This window comes from Solea solea, chromosome 6, assembly GCF_958295425.1.
Source record: "Solea solea chromosome 6, fSolSol10.1, whole genome shotgun sequence".
NCBI lineage: Eukaryota > Metazoa > Chordata > Actinopteri > Pleuronectiformes > Soleidae > Solea > Solea solea.
In genome coordinates this window covers 20,932,020-20,950,765 of record NC_081139.1, presented here as the reverse complement: position 1 = coordinate 20,950,765, position 18,746 = coordinate 20,932,020, and the positions used below count along the sequence as shown (strand labels likewise).

Genomic DNA, 18,746 nt, shown 5'->3' with positions numbered 1-18,746 from the left:
TTTGCAGTTTGAGGAACCAAAGTGTGAACATTACTGCCACTAAGTGGTGAGGCAGGGTATAAAAAAAACCATGAACACAACACAAAGGTGTTATTTCAATCATTTGTCTTTCCAACTATTACTGATTATTATGTTTTAAAAAAAATAAAAACATGAAAGGATTAAGGAGGTGGAACTATATTCGTTTTATTTTATTTTGTAATCTTTTAATATTTTGAGGTTCCTTAAAAAAGATGTTTATGCTTCCTTCTCTGCCATGTTCCCCTCATCACCTCATAATCTCTTCATTATCTCTCAACGAGGTGAAGAGGAACTGATACAAAAGCTTCTATTAAGTATAGATCATGATTTACTCATACACAACTGACAAAATAACAACATATGACTCTTTATCTGACTGTCCACTGCTTCTGTTTTATTATTATTATTATTATTATTATTATTATTATTATTACCATTATTATCATTAGTATTGTTATTCTGCACACACAAATAGCATTACATCCAGAAGGGAAAAAAAGGTATTAAAATGTGCCAGGAGAGGTCAAGAAGTCACAGACATATACAAAGGACCTCTCCTCTCTTAAACAAAGAAACAACGTTGTATGAAAGACAAAACATTTTTTTATGTAGTTTATATACCACAAAATATTTTGTATTGTGTATTTCTGTACAATTGCAGGATGGACTTAAAATGGAAAAACCCCACCTCTTGCCATATGATTGTTGACGGGTAATGTACCACACATTTAATATTAACAGGAAGTAAGAGAGTCAGAGTGTAAGACCACTGCGGAGAATGACAGCTGCTGCGATGATTGAAAACGCTGGCCAACATCTTCAGTTTACAGGTAAGAAAATGATGACCAATATGGATTAAAAGAGGGATTTTTATTTGGCTTTATGTTAAATAAATAATATTTATTTGAAATCTTGTTTTGAATCATGTTTTGTCTATTGCTCAGCTACAAGAATTTGACTTATTGCAGATTATACTGTACAAAAAGTGTTCAATTTATTGTTTCATTAAGGCATATAGTATTGATATTTGCTTTCTGGAAAATATACTTAATTAAACATAGCTTTGTGTGCAACAGGAAGTGTGAACTTTAAACCTGTAACATCCTCTTTGCAAGGTGGGGTATGAGGCACTGTGAAGTGACTTTCTCTTTGAACGTTCTAAATAACTTTCCATGCTACTGCATGCTACTAAAATGTTCATCTGTGTTCTAATTCCTGTTAGGTGACAGAATGCTGCTGAACCACACCAACCAAACAGAGGAGGATCTCTTCTCCTGCTACAGTCCTTCAGTCGTAGGCTACAGGTACTTTGCTGTGCTGTGGGGATGTGCCGTGACGGTCACTGGTACTGTGGGGAACATGATGACTATCCTGGCCTTCACCTTAGACCCACGACTGAGGACACGCTTTAATGTGCTGATCGTCAACCTGGCTGTAGCTGACCTCCTGTACTGCCTCATACTGCAACCCATCTCTGTTGACTCCTATCTTCACCTCAGGTGGCGCAGTGGTCAGCTCTGGTGCAGCCTCTTCGGCTTGCTCCTGTTCCTCTCCAACTCTGTGTCCATTATCACCCTTTGCCTGGTGGCAGGGAGCAGATATCTCCTGGTAGCAAAACGGACGGTGTTTGATCGTGTTTTCTCTGATCGTGGTCTCATTTTACTCCTGTTCTCAACATGGGCACTGGGGCTGGCCAGTTTTGGTCCACTCTGGCCTGTTTTTGTGTTTGTGCCGCAGGTGTGCACATGCAGCTTCCATCGCACTAGGGGACAACCCTACACCACAATCCTGCTCTTTTTCTGCTTTTTTGTTGGCCTGGGCTGTGTTGGTGCATTTTACGTGCGCATTTACAAACATGTCCAGGTTGCCTCACAGGCTCTGCATCGCCACAGGAGGAAACCAGCTTTTTCAGGACAAGGGAAGGATGACAGTGGTGTAGAGAGTGGCACGGTGAACACATGTAGCTGTGAGATGAGCAGCCAGGCAGATACAGCACAAAATCAGAATGAGGTCACCTCCAAGAGAACCTCCCAGTTTACCCAGAGCCCTGCCACTGCTCTGAGTTCACCAGCAGCTGACAGGTATCAGCCTGATACCATCTTTGCACCAACTTCATCAACAACTGCAGCATCTTCTGGCAAGTCAGCGACCTCCGGAGATGATGGTGAATATAGGCGTGTAACCTGCATGTGCTTTACTGTGTTTCTGTGCTTCGTGGGCTGCTTCATTCCCTTCCTGTTGCTCAACATAGTTGACAAACACAACCGTGCCCCACAGGTACTGCACATGTTCTGTGCAAACCTCACCTGGGTCAACAGCTGTATCAACCCCGTGCTCTATGCTGTCATGAACCGACAGTTTCGACAGGCCTATCATTTGCTGCTCACGCGGGCCGCTGCGCCCTTCACAGCTCTGAGAGCCTGACTTCATGAGACACAAGCACAGAGCTGATATAGGGCCACGCGGTTGATGTAATGGTTAGCACTGTTGCCATTGCAGCAAAAACACCCCAGTTCTGGGTCACGAAAGCGGAACAAGGGCCTTTCTGCATTGCGTTTACGGTAAAATAAATAAATAAAATAACAAACACAGATTCACCTTAAATGGGCATTGTACTTGTCAATAGAAAGTGACAGGAGTAAGGCAGAGGGACCTGACGCATGATAATAAAGTAAACAAAGTTAAAGCGCAAGTTAAAAATTAATTATTTACTTTACATTCAACAACTGCTGCATTAAAGGTCCAGCGTGTCACATTTAGGAGGGTTTATTGATAAAAATTGAATATTACACTTAAGTATGTTTGCATAAGTGAATCATTGCTTTAAACCTTACAAAAAGCCTTTTATACGTACATTAGACAAAAGGACTGGGTGTTTACATTGTTGGCATGTTTTACATTGTTACTTGCTTGTTCACGTATGCAATAAATTCTACTTTGCAATGTACAATTTCTTATGGTCATTTGCCGTGTTCAAGTGCATAACAGTACATTTACTGGTCATTTCAATACAAAAAACTTGAATTCCGGTTTAATGAGCAGGTTAATGAGGAGGAATTAACATGGTTTTGTAGTTTTACAACAAGCTTTTTTTTGGAACATTTAAACCACAAGCACCTTCAAACTTTTTTTATAATTCCTCATCAATATCTATTGTGTAAGTGATCTTTTATCTGATACCTGGTAAACTATTGGGAGTGAATGACTCCAACTCATTCATATATTTATTTCGGTCTTCAAATAGTCACAAAAAATAATTAACACTATAAAAATAAATTATAAAGGTTAGAGCTGTTTTTAAATATTCACTACAGGATTGTGAAAGGGGCCGTTTGTGTTGTGTTTGAAGCAAATTATTCTGTTAAGCGTCTTGATGCACACTGCAGAGCTGTGACAGATGTTATGATGTGAGCACAGCTGTTGAGAGTGAAGTGGACAGTGAGTGGTACAAGTATAATACAGATGCTTCTGTTGGAAATGCTTCCACAGGGTTATGAGTTCGGACCAATCAATTCTTGAAGACTGAAATCACCCATTTCATCTTCAAAGATGTTAGAGTCTTCCAAGAGGTTTGGGTTGTTGAGATACATCAGTAACTCCTCCGGTGGGGCTGCATCAGACAACCTGGGATCAAATTGATGGGGTTCCACAAGACAATCCGGGAGTTGAGGTTCGCCGTTTTGTTCTGACAGGAAAGACAAAGACAAAAAACAAAAGAAGGTTGATGACTGTGCTGCCTTGGTTGTGTTGGTGGTATGGTAGCTTTCACTAGGGGAAATGAAAGTGAAAAAGGGTCAGTTTCCACAGCCAAAAGAGAAAACTACAAAATGTTTCTTCAAGAGCGCAGAGAACAGTAGAATGTGATTTTATATTTTGCAACACAGTTATAATTGGTGATGTTTTAATCCGTGATTTAATTTTCATGCTCATAATTTCTTTTCAGTGTGTTCCAATCATGCAATATTTCAACAATTCCTATAGTAATACTGTGATATTATGTAACATTGCATACATGCCTGATCAATTAGTAGGACAAAGTTAGATGATTAGCACAATACCACTCACAAATATGTGACAATCTGATTAGCTTAGCTGTTTCTGTAAGCGACTGTAAGCAGAGAGTCTGGTTCTGTAAAATGGTGACCAGATTTCATTCATGTTTATAAAGATATAACAAAAAGGCAAATTTGAGTTAGATTAGACACAACAAGCAACAGAAGGTAGACTCTGTTGAACCAGATCACATTGACACCTGTTGTATTCAGCAGAGCAGACTGCAGTACATGTGCATGCAGCAGAAGCAGCCAGCAGCCCCATCAAGGTACAAGTTGAACTATCTTCTAGAGAGTTTTCAACAGACTTTACACCACAAGGACTAAATCCAATCACAGTATATAAAGATGGACGACATGGTTTCCACTTCCTCACACTGTCCACTGCATACAGGTGCTGCTGCTCTCACCGCCTGACCAACCTATCTGTGTGACAGGCTCCATCCGTCCTTTGGAAATACTGTGTTGTGATTTTGATTTTGTCTCATTTATTAACATGAACGATGCAGGGTTTATGACCTATACTGCAACCAGCCAGCAGGGGGTGTACGAGGTGTTTCGGCTTCACTTTTGGGAAAACCGTCATGTCCAAGTGGCACCCGGTCATGACGTCACCCATAAAAAAGTCTTCTCATGTGTTGTTGAGTCAAGTTATGATTCCTTTTATGCTCAGGTGTGTTTATATAGTTGATTGAATGTTTTTTTTTTCTTTTCATCAGAATCCCTAGGTTGTGGTGAAAAAAGGATATTAGCAACTCTATGTTGCACGTTCTCATACCCTCTGTATGTTTAAATGTAGTAATGGAAAAAAGCAGTCAAAATGCTCTGTGTTCCAAGAGATAAGATTCAAGTGAGAAGTAGGCTCATTGACTTTCATTCAGTGGAGACGCCCCCTGGTGACTATTTCATATATTCTCATTTCCTGGTTGTCCTTCACGGCAAACCAGAAGACTGCGTCCACTTTTTGGATGCAGTTTATGGTGTCGTCGTCCATGTTTACATACAGTCATTGGTGGTAAGAGAGATATTGTGACACAGAGCTCTGTGATGAAGGGAGAGGAGTAATTTGTTTGACTGATGGTTTTTCAGCTGGATGGAACAGCGAGGGCAGCCATGACTCACCAGCTGCCTCTTCACACAGGCCATTGACTGGCTCCAGGCAATCGCCCTGTGCCATGTCAGAGGACATGGATGGCCTAGCCTCCAGTGTGTTCCTACACGACCAATCACAAACAGTCATTACAACCAGTTGCTCATGACATACTGTAAAAAGGCCATGATTATGCCACCTAGATGAACTGAGTGCATTTTTGATGTAAGAATATAAATAACACTTTTTAAAACAAATTTTTTTTGTGTGAAAAATCCCCTGATGGAAGCAAGAGACTGAATTATTTATGGCCAATGAGCTCAGTCCCAAAACACTCATGCAAAACACTCTCGGTCTCATGCAGACAGTCCACCGCTGTGAGTAGACGCTGTCCAGCAATGAGATGTGAGGTGTTAGGATTCTGTTGCTTTTATTAAACCTTATATAACTTATGTGATAACCTCTCTGGAATCTTATGCTCTGATTAAAAAACAAACAAACAAAAAGTTAGTTTCTACTTACTCCTTTGAAACAAACATTAGTTTGGTTTTGATGTACTTGATGTAAGGACTATCATCTGGAAGAGAAAGGTTTAGAGGTGATTTAATGTGTCATATATGTCCTTAACACTCAGAATTAGCAGATTTGTCTCATCAATACTTGAGTGGATTTCAATTAACTAAATTTTGCTTTTTACAAAAACCATTAAGTAACCAAAAGGCATCTGCAAACACAACTGAAACGCTTACCTCCAGTCCTGTCAGAGTAGTATTTCCCAAAAGCATTGTCTTTAGGGGTGTTTGGATATAGATACAGCAGAGGATTTTCTGGGATATTATCAGCTTCTAAGATCTGGAAATTCCTAATAATTTCATGGAAGGGAATCTGGATTAGGTCAACTTTGGTGAAAGGCGTGACTGTCTTTACATCTGGCTGACCTGAGGTGGACAAAGAACAATCATTTAGTTTGACTCACCAGACGTAACAGAATTTTTTAGGTAAAGAATTATAAAAGAAATCATCTCACCACTTTCAGTTATTTCTACCCAAGAGAAAGTTATTCCTCCAATGACACTTTCACTGAAGCGCAACAGGAAAGTTCCTCTTTGTTTTCTCTTCAGAAGAGACTTCTCTTTGCCTTTGCTCACAAAACCCATGATGAGTCTACAACACGTGTACAAATAAATTTGTTTTTTTATTTAAACAAGAAACATCTCCAATTTCCAAAGAAGAATGTTCAGACATGAGACTGTTCTATCATTTAACCCTAGAAATAATTGTGTATGACAAACATACCCGTCCCTCCACAGGTCTTCAAGGTAGGTTTTCACCATCACCAGGATGCCATCAAACCACACCCAGAAAGTGTCAGGGCTATTCTCCTGAAACAAAAATGTGCAAATAATGATTAAAGACAGTGCTGAAGTTTAGCAGGTTGAATAGATTAACTTTAGTGCTAAACACTAGGCACATGGTGTAAATATCAATAGATTCACAGGGTTTGGACATGAATTTATTATAAAATATTTCAAATTGAGTGGTTGGGATTAAGATGAATGCCTTGAACCATACTTACTTTGCTGAATTTGGACCAGGCCACTTTGCAGTTGTCGTAGTTCAGCTGCTGTCCTGGAGTGTCAAAAAATAAAACAAAATAAAATAAATGAAATATATTTAATTTTCAACAAAAACTACAACAAAAAGGATGCAGAAAAAAACACTGTGCCGTCCTTGTCATAAACTGACAAATCAAGGTGAACTAGGCATAATTCTTGCTGGATATCTAGAAACAGTGGTTACATGCAGCCACTGTTAAGCTTGACACTTGCACACCTAAAAATCTGAATAACAAAATAACATCATTGTTGACCACAATATGCTATAAACAACTATTTTCAATTGAATTGAGCACAGCAGTGACAGGAGACATATCCAGAATTTACCAAATAGTTTGACGGCAATCATTTCCAGCTGAGCTTCATTCAGACCACGCTTAGTGGCAGAGAGAAACTGCCAGCTCAGCATCTCTCCAAACTGCGGCCAGGAGGCTGCAGGACAGTTGGCAAAGAACATGATGTCCTGTACAAACAGAAGCACATGACAATACATTCACTGAAAATTCACTTATGATTACTGCGCTCTACTTGGTGCACACGTTATTGATCACAACCTCTGACCTGTGTATTCTGACTGATCATATTGAACCAGATGATAGACGCCCAGGCACTCTGCTGCTGGCTGGAGTTGGAGATGATAACAACTGGGAGGGAGGAGGCCTGAGTTTTGTACAAGGAACAACATGATTTACACTGTGATAAAAGATTATATGTTAGGTTAACGACTTCTTTATGAAATGAGCCTGATAACAAAAAAAGAAACTCCACCTGCAGCTCAACTGAGAAGCCTTTAAGCTCAAACACAGTGTGAAAGTAAATGATGTGCAGCTCCTCTGTGACGGTGAGAGAAATCTGCATCAACACACAAAATAAATTCAGTTTTATTTTTATAAAATCTAACTTTCATGCTGTAAACAAAGATGGAAATCTTCTGTCCACTCACATCACTGATTCCTTTGCTGCTGCCACCAGACTTCTGCTCCTTAAGAGTCTACAGACAAAAATATTTCACTGATTAAGTCTGCTCAATTTGCCATTTATATCAAGACCTTCGTTCAAACCCTCCGAGAAAATGAACTTGAGGATGGCACAACAAATAGTTTTTGCTGACATAACATAAACATGAAATTGAAGTTTACAACATGAAGATTTTTTTTGTTTGTTTGTTTTTTTTTTTTTTTACCAAAAATCGGTTTACAAAATATAAATATTTGCAAAAAACGAATCCTTACAAACAATGATATACCAGGAATCCAATTAAATATATATATATATATATATATATATATATATATATATAATGTGTATAAAGCACAGTACATTTCCACTCGACTTAAATACATTAGATTACACTACCATTCAAAATTATTACCTGCAGTAATAATAGTTTGTTTTAGTGCAAGACAAACTATTACCTTGTTTAACATACAGTACCGGTAATTATTATTACAAAGTATTTCCTCAGTTGCCTTTTTTATTTATTTTTTTTAAATGATAATCTCTCACCAGATGTCTGAAGTCAGCCACCATGCCTCCACTCTGGCTCTCTGTCATGTTCAAGGCCTTGGTCGTGGTTCCCAGGACATTAAAGCGTCGATATCTACACCGACACCAGGATAATTCAAAACAAAATTCATGCCAAACACAGAGTTTCAGGAAACATCCTTTTATTTACAAAGTAAAATACTCACCCTTTGATCTGAGGAGTCTCCCTGATTTCAAATGGAAGAAAAACAGCAGAGTTAAACATCACACTCTTTTGATTTGAGCAGGGTCTTTTTCTGTGTGTAGTGAAAGAAATGAAAAATTAAAACTGCAGAAGGAATCTTACCTCTCCATGGATACAGTTACTTTCATGAAGTGGTTTAGCTCAGGAAACTTGACAAGAAGTCTGAAAATATTAGTGTAAGTTATGATACAAAAGATTTGATTTGACAACAGCTGACAACATAAGTAAATATAAGGGTTGTCTGGAGTAGCAGACTGACCTGGCCTTGACAGAGAACTGGATATTTGTACGCAGAACAAGGGAGCCTTTACCCTGAGGCATAGATGGCTGAGTCTCAACCACAAAGGAACTTTGAGAAAAAACCAAACATCAGTGAGCTTAACAGGAAAACCACAGTCGAACAAAACAACATTACAAACTTTGTCTTCGAGAGAGACCTTTTGAGTAAATCTCTCAAGAGGGTGTCTGCTCTCTTCTGCAATGCAGGTCTCTTGGCCTTCACAGGGTCATCTTCATAGGACACTTTTCCAACCAGCTCCTCCAGTTTACTAAGAAACTCCCGCACTTGGAACAAACACACTGCCACACACGTAAACCTGCAAAACAAAAGGAGAAGAGCAAAAGAGACACAAGTCATGGAAAACCATGTTTAAATGCATGAACTTCAAGTACATAACGCTAGTGAACAGCAAATGGTTGGAATATGGCAAAAATAAGACAAGAAAACCAGAGGCAGCCACAAAAAGTAACCCTCCTGCAGACAGCCTGGGTGTGTTAGACTTACTGAACATCACATAGAGATACCAAATACAGGTTTTTCCTCCACCCCTGCCATTAATATAACTTTGCCGCTAAATGTAAGAGAATTAAATCTGTCATACCACTTCTCTAACGGATCCAGGCAAACATCGTCTGGAGCGCCAATGCAGGCTTTCTGCAGCCTCCTCTGCCATTCAACCAGCTCCTTTTTCACCAATATGTCAATCAGGTCTTCCGCTCTGTCCAGGAGCTTATTCAGGTCTGACAGTGTGCTCTAAAAAAGCATGTACATGTTTGAAAATAATAACTCAATAAAAAAAAGAACATATATATATATATATAATTGCCTGAGTCAATGATGGGCCATACCTTTCTGGAATCATTCAGTCTGTTGACAAGTAACTGAAGAACTTGGACTTGAGCTTTCTTCACAGCCTCATCTACCACAGCTGTATAACAGTTTCCACAGTGAGATCAACGTTTCCATATAACGAGACCAAAACAAAGGAGAAATGAAACTGTGATTCAGACCACATTATTACTAATCATCAGTGAACAATGTGAGAGCATGCAAATATAACCAGAAATTGTTTTCTGCTTACCTTCCATCTTGTGGGTTTGGTATTTAAAATCAAACTCATCTTGCTGCTCCTCCAAACATATCATTGTATGTTCCATGCACTGTTTTGCAATACAGAAATTGACAGAAACGGAATTACTGTACTAACTTCAACCAAAGCACTAGATAACAACATAAAAACAAAAACATTATCTGTACCTGAACTTCATTCCTCAGGCCTGCCATTTTACGTTCAAGGTCCTGCTGGCTGTTAATCTCCATGATTTCTGGCTCTACTTGCAACAACTGGACCTGAGAGTGGGGGGAAAAAAAGTGGGAGGATCGGGTAGAGATATTAAAGTCTTTCACATGAGAAACCCGAAGTTTGTGGCAGTTAAAAAAAATAACACAGTGTGCACTGGAAAATCTTTGCCTTTCTTAGCCCACAAACTGAATAATGGATATTGTTTTCAGTACACATGGTTGCATGTGGTGCTATTGCGCTATAAATGGAATCTTTCATTGGAAACAGGGTGTGTGTCATGCGTGATATGTAACAATACAAAAGGGATCATTGCTGCAAACCTGTTCTGCCAGCTCAGCACTCTGCAGGATTTCTTTTTCCTTTTGCAAAAACCAGAGGATTGTTCTCGCCAGGTCACATGGGTCTTCCAGGTATCTCTGTCAGAGTTAAGTAAAGTAAAGTTAGAATTAAATGCAAAGTATACATTGCCCTTAATTCTCATTTCGGAGGTAAGGCTCAGTGTATTATACATGTGTAGACTTTCAGGTCATATTAGATAATTGTGCAAAACGCACATCAATCTTGTCATGGTAGTCACCAAAGCTATTTTCAAATACCTACAGAAAAAAGCTTAGTTTTGAAGCTGAGCTTTCATATATATATGAAACTCACTTTTTTGGATCCTAAATCACTCAACATTCAAATAGTTATTGTAGTTATTGAACCCGGGTGGAAACCAGTCAACCAATGACTCAAAGGTGGTTTTCTAATTGCAAACGGACCCCATACATCTTATTCAGACAAACCTGAAAGTTCTGTTTATAACGCCTAATGTTGTGCTGCATTAGAAATGACTCCTCCTGAACAAAGCGGCTGTGCTGGATATCTAGATTCTCCAGCAGGACCTGTAACAGCACCACAGCCAAGTCATGTTCCCGAGCTGCTCGCTCCCTGGAGAACAAAGCGAAAAAACAAGATACAAGTTGTCAGTAAGAGTTTGAAGTGATTGATTTTATTCATATATATATATATACCTTCTTTCTTGCCATGTCCAGATGTCCTGACATGCATCAATGTTGACATGTTCTGGCCCTTTGAGTGATGTGCCATCATAGAAAGTAAACAGTGATTTCAATAAGCACTCGATGGCGTGTTTCCACTAGCTCGACCCAATTCGCCTCGGCACAGCATGGCGCCGTTATTTTGCTTTTCCATTAGCGATAGTACCTGGCACTTTTTTTGTACCTGCTGAGGCGAGGTTACAGGCGAGCTGAGCTGATCTTATGTGTAACATCGTCAGACTGCCGGCCACTGATTGGTCAGAGTGCCGTCACAGGAAGTGGCACAAGAATCCAAGCTGAACTGTAGATCAGTTAAAAAGACTTAACAATCCTGAAAATGTGGGTTAATCTCCAATTTAGCAAGGAAATGTCTAAACTCTCATCATTAAACGGAGGAGTCTGGTGTATTTAGCGACAGCACTGCTGAAAGCCTGCGATCGCGAGCGACGAGCTGCATCACAAACCCTGCCACTGTATTTCAGTTCAGTGACTGTGCTCTGGTCATGGAGGAAGTACTGAACTAATCTTTTTAATTAACTGATTCTAAAGATTCAGTACACTGCTTTACTAGTCACTAGTTAGTGAGTGTTGTGTGTAAAACAAAGTCACGGCAGTTTAATGCAGCCGTGCTGTGATGACTCTGCCCATGTTGAAGAGGTACTATACTAATGGAAAACCAACCAAACCGTGTAGAGGCGAGCCGAGGCGGTACTATATAGTGGAAAGGGGGCTTTACACCCATGGTATGAAGACGACCATATCTGCAGTTGGATTTCAGCTGCAGAAGATTACACTGGACACTATGTTAGGTACAAATAATCCCTAAAGAAGTGGCAGATGAGTGTTTAACATTGCCAATTACTTCTTATATGAATCACACTCCTTTTCCAAGGTCAAATTCAAGCACTTTCAGCCACAGCTGCCCTAAATTAACAGCCCTGGTAATAATCAAAATAATTGTTAATGTTTCTGCAATGGTTATTACACCAGTATTTAGAAACTCTTTAACCAAAATTATATTTTTAATGATGAATTATAATTATTTATATTTTAAATTATAATATTATTATGTTCAGCCATGAATTTTCGAATGTACCGTTTTACAAAAAAAGCTGGGAAAAAAGTAGAGCACATTATTATCATTTCTTGATTTAAATGTCAAATTATAGTCGCTAAATTGCATTCCTGAACAGAAAAATTAGTTTTAGAGGTTGACAGACCCTGAAGACCTATAACTATGACCAGAGGAATATACGCGTGCTGTTTTCAGTCTATCTTAAAGAGAAATAACTTAAATGAGGTGCAGACAGTGCTTCCTCACCACTCCTGGTTCTCCATCCACACAGACAGGTAGTGCCGAACATCCATAGGTAAAGCATCCCGGTCATAGAGCTCGTCCAGCTGTTGCTGGTAAGCAGCAGGCAGCTGCCTCACTCTGTCCCACAGAGCCATCCTGAGTCTGACCACAGAAACACAGACAGAAAATAATATGAGCTTATATTACCACAACTATTGGGTGTGGATGTGATGGTTTCATACAAGTCAACAGTTAAGGGGGTAAAGTGCAGACTGTAAGTGCTCACTATTGCTTCATATCACAACATAGCAACAGAATCCGCCTTTGTGTTGACAACTCAGCAGAGATGAGATTTTATGTTAAATAAGTCAAATTCGCGTTGACATCTACTCACCTTACGTTATGCTGTCAGGCCTCGGCTAACGTCTCATTTACAACAGGGACATTGCTAACACCCGACAGTCGCGTGACAAATTAAACGACAATGACGGAAAAACAAAACAGCGAAAGAAGAACAGGCGTGTTAATATTATTTCCTTGGTCGACTTTGCATCCAGCTCTCTTTTATTGGGCATCTTATGTCCCGCCCAAATCGCTCGCAGCAAGCTCAACACATGCGCCATTTTGGCTCTAACACACAAGCCAGGCGCCGGCCAAGGAGCCGAAATGTCTGTTGCCGCGACATACAGTTTCCTCGTGAGCTCTGCACTAAAAGCTGATTGGTCACATGGGACTCAAAGCAACGCACGCTATTGGTTCATTGCTCACGTCAAGCTTCACTGGAGGGGCGGGTTAGCAGAAACGAAACTTACGGCGCTGCGAGACAGAAATTTTCCAAGAAATGACGTTGTGAAAGTGTTAAACCCTCTGGGTAGCACAGTGCAGCCTGTGAGTCGTTCTCTCTGTAGTGACGGAAAAAACTAGACACATGTCGTCAAATCCTGTGCATTTATGACACAATACATGTCATACGCTATTAATGCAAGAATAACAACTGAAATATGGATTGTTTGCAAAGCATATATTAGCATATATTACTTTTATAACTGTTAACAGTTATTCATTTATTTATTTCCTTTCATTAGGTTTGTTTAAGATTTGGGTTATTATATAATCAGTGTCCAATAGACTAGAAGCACAGTAACTGGGTTATAGACATATAAATAACGTATAAATTACGATTTTGATTTAAAACTGACTGAACTGTTTCAGAATAAGACAAATATGTTCAACAAATAAAATATGAGGAGAATATGAGAACAAATATAGAATATGTTAAGTCAGTTGCTCGTGGGCCCCATAAACCCCATTTTCATAATGAATCAATTGTTCCATGGATTAAAATGTACAGTTGTGTGACAGTTTGAAACCACATCATGTGGATCGTCACAATAGTAATGCAGTTTCAGTCCGTATCATTCTAGCGTAGGTACAGTTGGTATCAACATAATTGTCTTTTTTATTGTGACCACTTTGAGTCTTCTTTTTATTTTTAATTCTTTTTATTTATTTCCTTGGTTGAGCAAATTGGTGGGTCAAGAATCATGAAAGGTCATGAAAGGTTTGCAGCAGAAGTGGGTTTATGTTGTAGGAATCAGTCCTCATTACATTGAAGAGCAGTATTTTATATAATTCCAAAATTATTATTATTATTATTTTTTAATGTGACTTTAAGTGTGTTTCTACATTTTGTAAGTGTATGTTTAACAAATATAATTACATTTGTCCGTGAATCACTGAAAATGCAATTTTGTCTTTGTCTTTGTATCTATTAAATAAAGGTTTTAGATGAATATACATATTACATGTTTTAGTCTTTTTAGATTCTTGTTGTTGTTGTTACATGTTTTAGGTCTTTTTAGAAAGTGTCCCAACTTTTCTGCAAATTAAATTTGTAGCACATTTGAAGCATGAATTGCATAATGGTAAACAGTGTTTCTTTTTGTGCTTTGCTGTAGAAGAAAACAAATGAAACGATTAAAACTATGCTGCACTTTTGCGGGGGATGACTGAGGCTGAGTCCGGATGCATGTGACAGAGGATCTGAGAAGCTCTTGTTACACGAGTGACCTTCACTTCCACTGATATCTTGGTAGAGATACTCCCAATACTCCCTTCCTTTGACTTTGACCAATGTAAAAAAAATCTTCCTCTTTCTCCATCATCTGTTTCCTGAAGGTAACATTTATGAACCAAAGCTTAAGTTCATCAAAAAAGTGAACAGAAAGAACACCAAGGTCATATGAATAAATAGTTGTTCTCCTGTTGTGATGTTAGTGATTGCTGAATAGCCAAGACTCACACACATCATCCAGATTTACCTTTTATTTGTGTAATGAGAAAAGGGAAGGATTACACAAGTCTTTCTTCTTCCTGCTTCCTTTCAATCATGGAGTGTGCAGGGAAAAAAATGTGATGCTTTATTGTGATTTGTGATTTTTTTTAATTTGCATTGCATGATGGGACCAATAAAAAATGAAATGAAAATGTAACCCAGCTGTTGGGGTGTTGCAACGCTTGTTTTCTTTTTTTTTCTTTTGTTATATATGGCCGTAATACACTGCTGTAGAAAAACTATACATGGATAGTAGTATTGAGGTTTGAGGGTTTAGTTTCCTGAGACCAGTTCTTTGTCTGTTGTTTAAAATGATGCATCTTTACCAATCCGATTATACACACAGATATTTTTCCAAAAGCAAAGATTTAAAGTTTATGAGGTTAGATTTTTGACTGATTGCAATATAGTTTGTCATATTCTGTTTTGTGTAATATAATCCACTTTACTTAATTTTACTTAGATTATTTTCCTTCACAAAAAAACAGATTAAGAGACAATTACTGAAATGTTCCTCAATAAAGAGCAATTACTAGGTCAAATTTAGATTTGGGAGCACATTAACAAAGAAAACATTTTTTTTTCCTTTTGAGATGCTGATATTCCACTGATTACTTTTTTAATAGTGGGACCCTCTTTTTAAACTTGACTATCATCACCCAGTGTACAGTTTACATTGAACTCCAGTTGAACAAATTTGTACATGTGTTTCTGATCATTTCAATTTGATATTATTTCATATGTTGTTATTTAATATCTAATATTTTAAAACTGCAGTGCATAACCTATTTTAAAATGTAAATATTTTGCCACTGTTTGGTTCGTGTGACAAGGGGCAGCCCATGGCCATGGACTAACAAAGTACTAATTTTGACCTGACATGAGTCAGACAACAGTGTATCTCAACAGAAGAATTCACTTCTGAAACTTTGGCCTGGGGTGAATCGTTTTCAGTCCGACCTGTTTGCAGCCAATTAAGTTGACTAGCACAATGTTGCTGTTGCCTCTGCCTGTCTTGACATTAAAACAATCAATTCCTGTTTGCAGCATGGGAATGTCGCTGGGTGCCGCAAGAACAAAGCACTGCTATACTGAGAAACACAGGCCTCCTTTAGACCTGGCCTAACGCTTGTAAGCACAGGTGTGAATACACCTGAGGACGGATTGTTATCCGGTCTACCAAACCACTTCGGGAGGTGGTCGGAAATACATTGTGCGTCTTCGCTCCATCCACAACAAAAACTACGTGAGTGGAAATATATTAGTGGCTCCAAGCACAGCTAACGTGAAAGCGCCGGTTTTCCACTGCTGGCTTGATCAGCACAGTGTGAACTCATTTGACAATGGTTTGAATCTAACATTTGTTTATATTTATTTATTTATTTATTTATTTTTTATTTTTTATTTTTATTTTTTAACATTTGTTTATATTTAAAGTTATGCACTACAGCTTTTAGTCGGAAAAGTCTTGACACATCTGTGGACCGCCATCCAGTCTCTGGGAATGACATTTTTTTTTAATTTAGTAAACTAATTTGCTACTCTTCAACCATGTCAACTAAATGGATCCTTGTCTTTTTTCACTATGAACTAATTAAAACATCAGAAGCTGAATGATCCTTCATTCTACTGGCCATCCTCCCAGCTGAACTGGTTCACCATTATGTCGTCTTCCTGTTTCATGGAGTCGAGGAGATACCTGACCCCTGCTTTCACACCAGTCTTCACCCCTGCACCCAGAGCATAACCTGCCACACCTGCAGTCCCACCTGTGGCGATCATGAGCGCGTCTGTGCCCAGGTCAACAGCACTGAGGATGGCTCTCTCCTTGGCTGTTTCAGAGCAGTTGACAGTGGCATAATACACCGCTGTGCCCAGGTTGTAGAGGGTACTGACTGCAGGGATCCACTCTACCACATTGTACACACGCTGCTCATTTCTGTTTATACAGCTCCTCTGGGGGCTGCGCTTTAATCGCTGAGCTGAAGCAACAGGGATTGAACTAAACTCCTCTGCACTACATTGATGGATCCAACATTCAGAGCCTGGGGATTCGGATGGCAGGATACGACTGCCTTCCCTCAGCACTGCCTGGTACATGATGCCCGGAGTGAGTGGCCCTCTGTTGGTCACGCCTGCACACAGGACTCCCAGTCTCTCACAGCTGTTCACTGCCTCCTTCAGTCCACCTGTGCTTGTCCCCACACTTGTCCCCACCAGCATTGTTCCATTGACCCTGGTCCAACCATCACAGTGACTTTCCTGCTTGGTGGTTTCCTCTCCGGCTGTCACCAGCCGCTGGATGTTGAACATCACAGCTTCTATGTGGTGCCTTGCTTGATCTCTCTCTGAAAATGTTGTTGCTGATACAGATGCTGACTTAGTCGGCCACCTTTCTATTAAACTCTGCACCTCCAGCAGAAGCTCCTCCGTATCCGTCACTCCCAGTAAGTCGTACAGCTTTAGCACCAGGGTTTGTGCCTCCTTTGGGCATCCTGCTACTACCAACACTGGCACTAGAGAGAGGCCCAGCAGCTCTTGGGGGAACATAGAGGACAAAGGGTCATCCACAGTACTGGCAGACAGAAGCTCCTCACAGCTGATGTTCCCATGAATGTGGAGATGATCTTGAATCTGTCCCTGAAGCTTTGCCCTGAGGCCTGATGTCACATGTTGGGCAGACTGGACTCTCTTCTCTTCATCCACAACCACTGGTACAGGGTCATGTTTTTTGGCAGATGAGAGGCTGAGCTGAGAGCCAAGGAAGGCCTGATGATCCTGTTTGTCAGATTCCTCCAAAACTCCAATGACATGAGTGTTCAAACCCAAAGGATTCCTCTGAGTGAGAGGAGGTGGGGCCCTGCACAAACCTTGTTCATTCAGCAGGAGCTGGATCACAATCATCCATTTTAACTTCATGAACATCATTCCACCTTTGCTGGAGGTATTTTCCAAAGCCAACACTAGAGTATAAAGAAACACATGCACACATTGCAAAATAAGTGATTGTATGTTGACTTTAAAAACACAGCATTTATTCTAGCTTTAAGTAGTTGTTCTCACAAAGATTAACTGATTGTGGTCCAGTTCTCCTGTAACCACAAAATCATTTGTTTCAGAACATTTTGTAGTGACCTGATTATTTAATTGTTGTAAGTATGTTATAGTGTATAATAAGTGTGTAACAGCTTCAAAATTAAAAAAAAAAAAATGTTTTCAGCTTTCATAGATTTAGAATATCTCTTACATATGTACTTAAGGGAAGGTCCCTGCTTTGGATGGACAAACCAGCCATAGTCATCCATCCATTTTCTACTGCTTTATCCTCCACATGAGGGTCGCGGGGGTGCTGTGCCAGCCTCAGCTGATGACGATGGGCAGGGTCACACCCTGGACAGATCGCCAGTGCCAGCCATAGTGTGACTTCAATTTGTTACAATATGCATTCTTACCTGAAAGGTGAAACTATCCATTTTACTGGTACAGGTACCTTAAAATCCCTTTGTACATTTTCTATGCACTGACTGCAACTATAATTAGTTGCAGTCAGTGCATAGTGTTCTATCCAGAGCACATAGTGTTCTATCCAGATGTTTACATAATTGTATGTTCTGACAGCTAATTGTCATCACCTACCTTATAATAAGCCGATGTGGAGTCGACATGCAAGTAAGATGGCCTTAGAATATAGTACAATTTCCGTCTACACTCCCCCCACTTCTTGCACTAAAAACATGCATAGCAATCTTCTTTCTCTTTGCCTCCAATGAGAATCTCCTTTTTGAAATGACATCCCACAGCCCTCCCTCTGTCCTCTGTCCTCTGTCTCATCTGCCTTTCAGCTGCCTCCTCTTGTTGGCCTCTTAGCACAACAGAGAGATCAGGGCTTGAATATTGATTCACGTGGGGAAAGTCCATGTGTTCTCAAGCAGACTTGTTTGTCTGCCCTGCTACCCAAAGCACCCCCACATTCATCGCTCTCT

The 18,746-nt window shown here is 39.7% G+C and overlaps 3 protein-coding genes across 5 annotated transcripts; 1 reads left to right on the top strand and 2 right to left on the bottom strand.

Moving 5' to 3' along the window:
• Positions 1-1,251: 1,251 nt before the first annotated feature.
• gpr84 (G protein-coupled receptor 84) lies at positions 1,252-2,774 on the top strand. The gene has a single exon (XM_058632451.1). It carries the CDS (start codon positions 1,252-1,254, stop codon positions 2,443-2,445), a length of 1,194 nt encoding a protein of 397 aa, XP_058488434.1. The 3' UTR covers positions 2,446-2,774.
• stat2 (signal transducer and activator of transcription 2) lies at positions 2,772-13,043 on the bottom strand. Of its 3 annotated transcripts, none has more exons than XM_058632371.1 (24): positions 12,823-13,041; positions 12,453-12,590; positions 10,877-11,021; positions 10,412-10,507; positions 10,046-10,138; positions 9,870-9,948; positions 9,637-9,716; positions 9,390-9,541; positions 8,946-9,104; positions 8,768-8,857; positions 8,611-8,670; positions 8,471-8,491; positions 8,286-8,379; positions 7,723-7,770; positions 7,548-7,631; positions 7,341-7,439; positions 7,107-7,242; positions 6,740-6,792; positions 6,460-6,545; positions 6,191-6,327; positions 5,913-6,101; positions 5,686-5,740; positions 5,196-5,287; positions 2,772-3,706 (listed from the first exon to the last, which is right to left on the bottom strand). In XM_058632371.1, exons 2-24 carry the CDS (start codon positions 12,581-12,583, stop codon positions 3,513-3,515), a joined length of 2,373 nt encoding a protein of 790 aa, XP_058488354.1. In that variant the 5' UTR covers positions 12,584-12,590; positions 12,823-13,041; the 3' UTR covers positions 2,772-3,512. The 3 variants fall into 3 exon arrangements, with proteins under 3 accessions (XP_058488354.1, XP_058488356.1, XP_058488355.1); XM_058632373.1 differs by lacking the exon at positions 12,823-13,041 and adding an exon at positions 11,105-11,432 and having other exon boundaries at positions 12,453-12,468; XM_058632372.1 differs by lacking the exon at positions 5,196-5,287 and having other exon boundaries at positions 3,513-3,706; positions 12,823-13,043.
• Positions 13,044-16,389: 3,346 nt separating this feature from the next.
• Positions 16,390-18,364, bottom strand: apof (apolipoprotein F). The gene is made up of 2 exons (XM_058631205.1): positions 18,011-18,364; positions 16,390-17,726 (listed from the first exon to the last, which is right to left on the bottom strand). Exons 1-2 carry the CDS (start codon positions 18,066-18,068, stop codon positions 16,390-16,392), a joined length of 1,395 nt encoding a protein of 464 aa, XP_058487188.1. The 5' UTR covers positions 18,069-18,364.
• Positions 18,365-18,746: the final 382 nt, after the last annotated feature.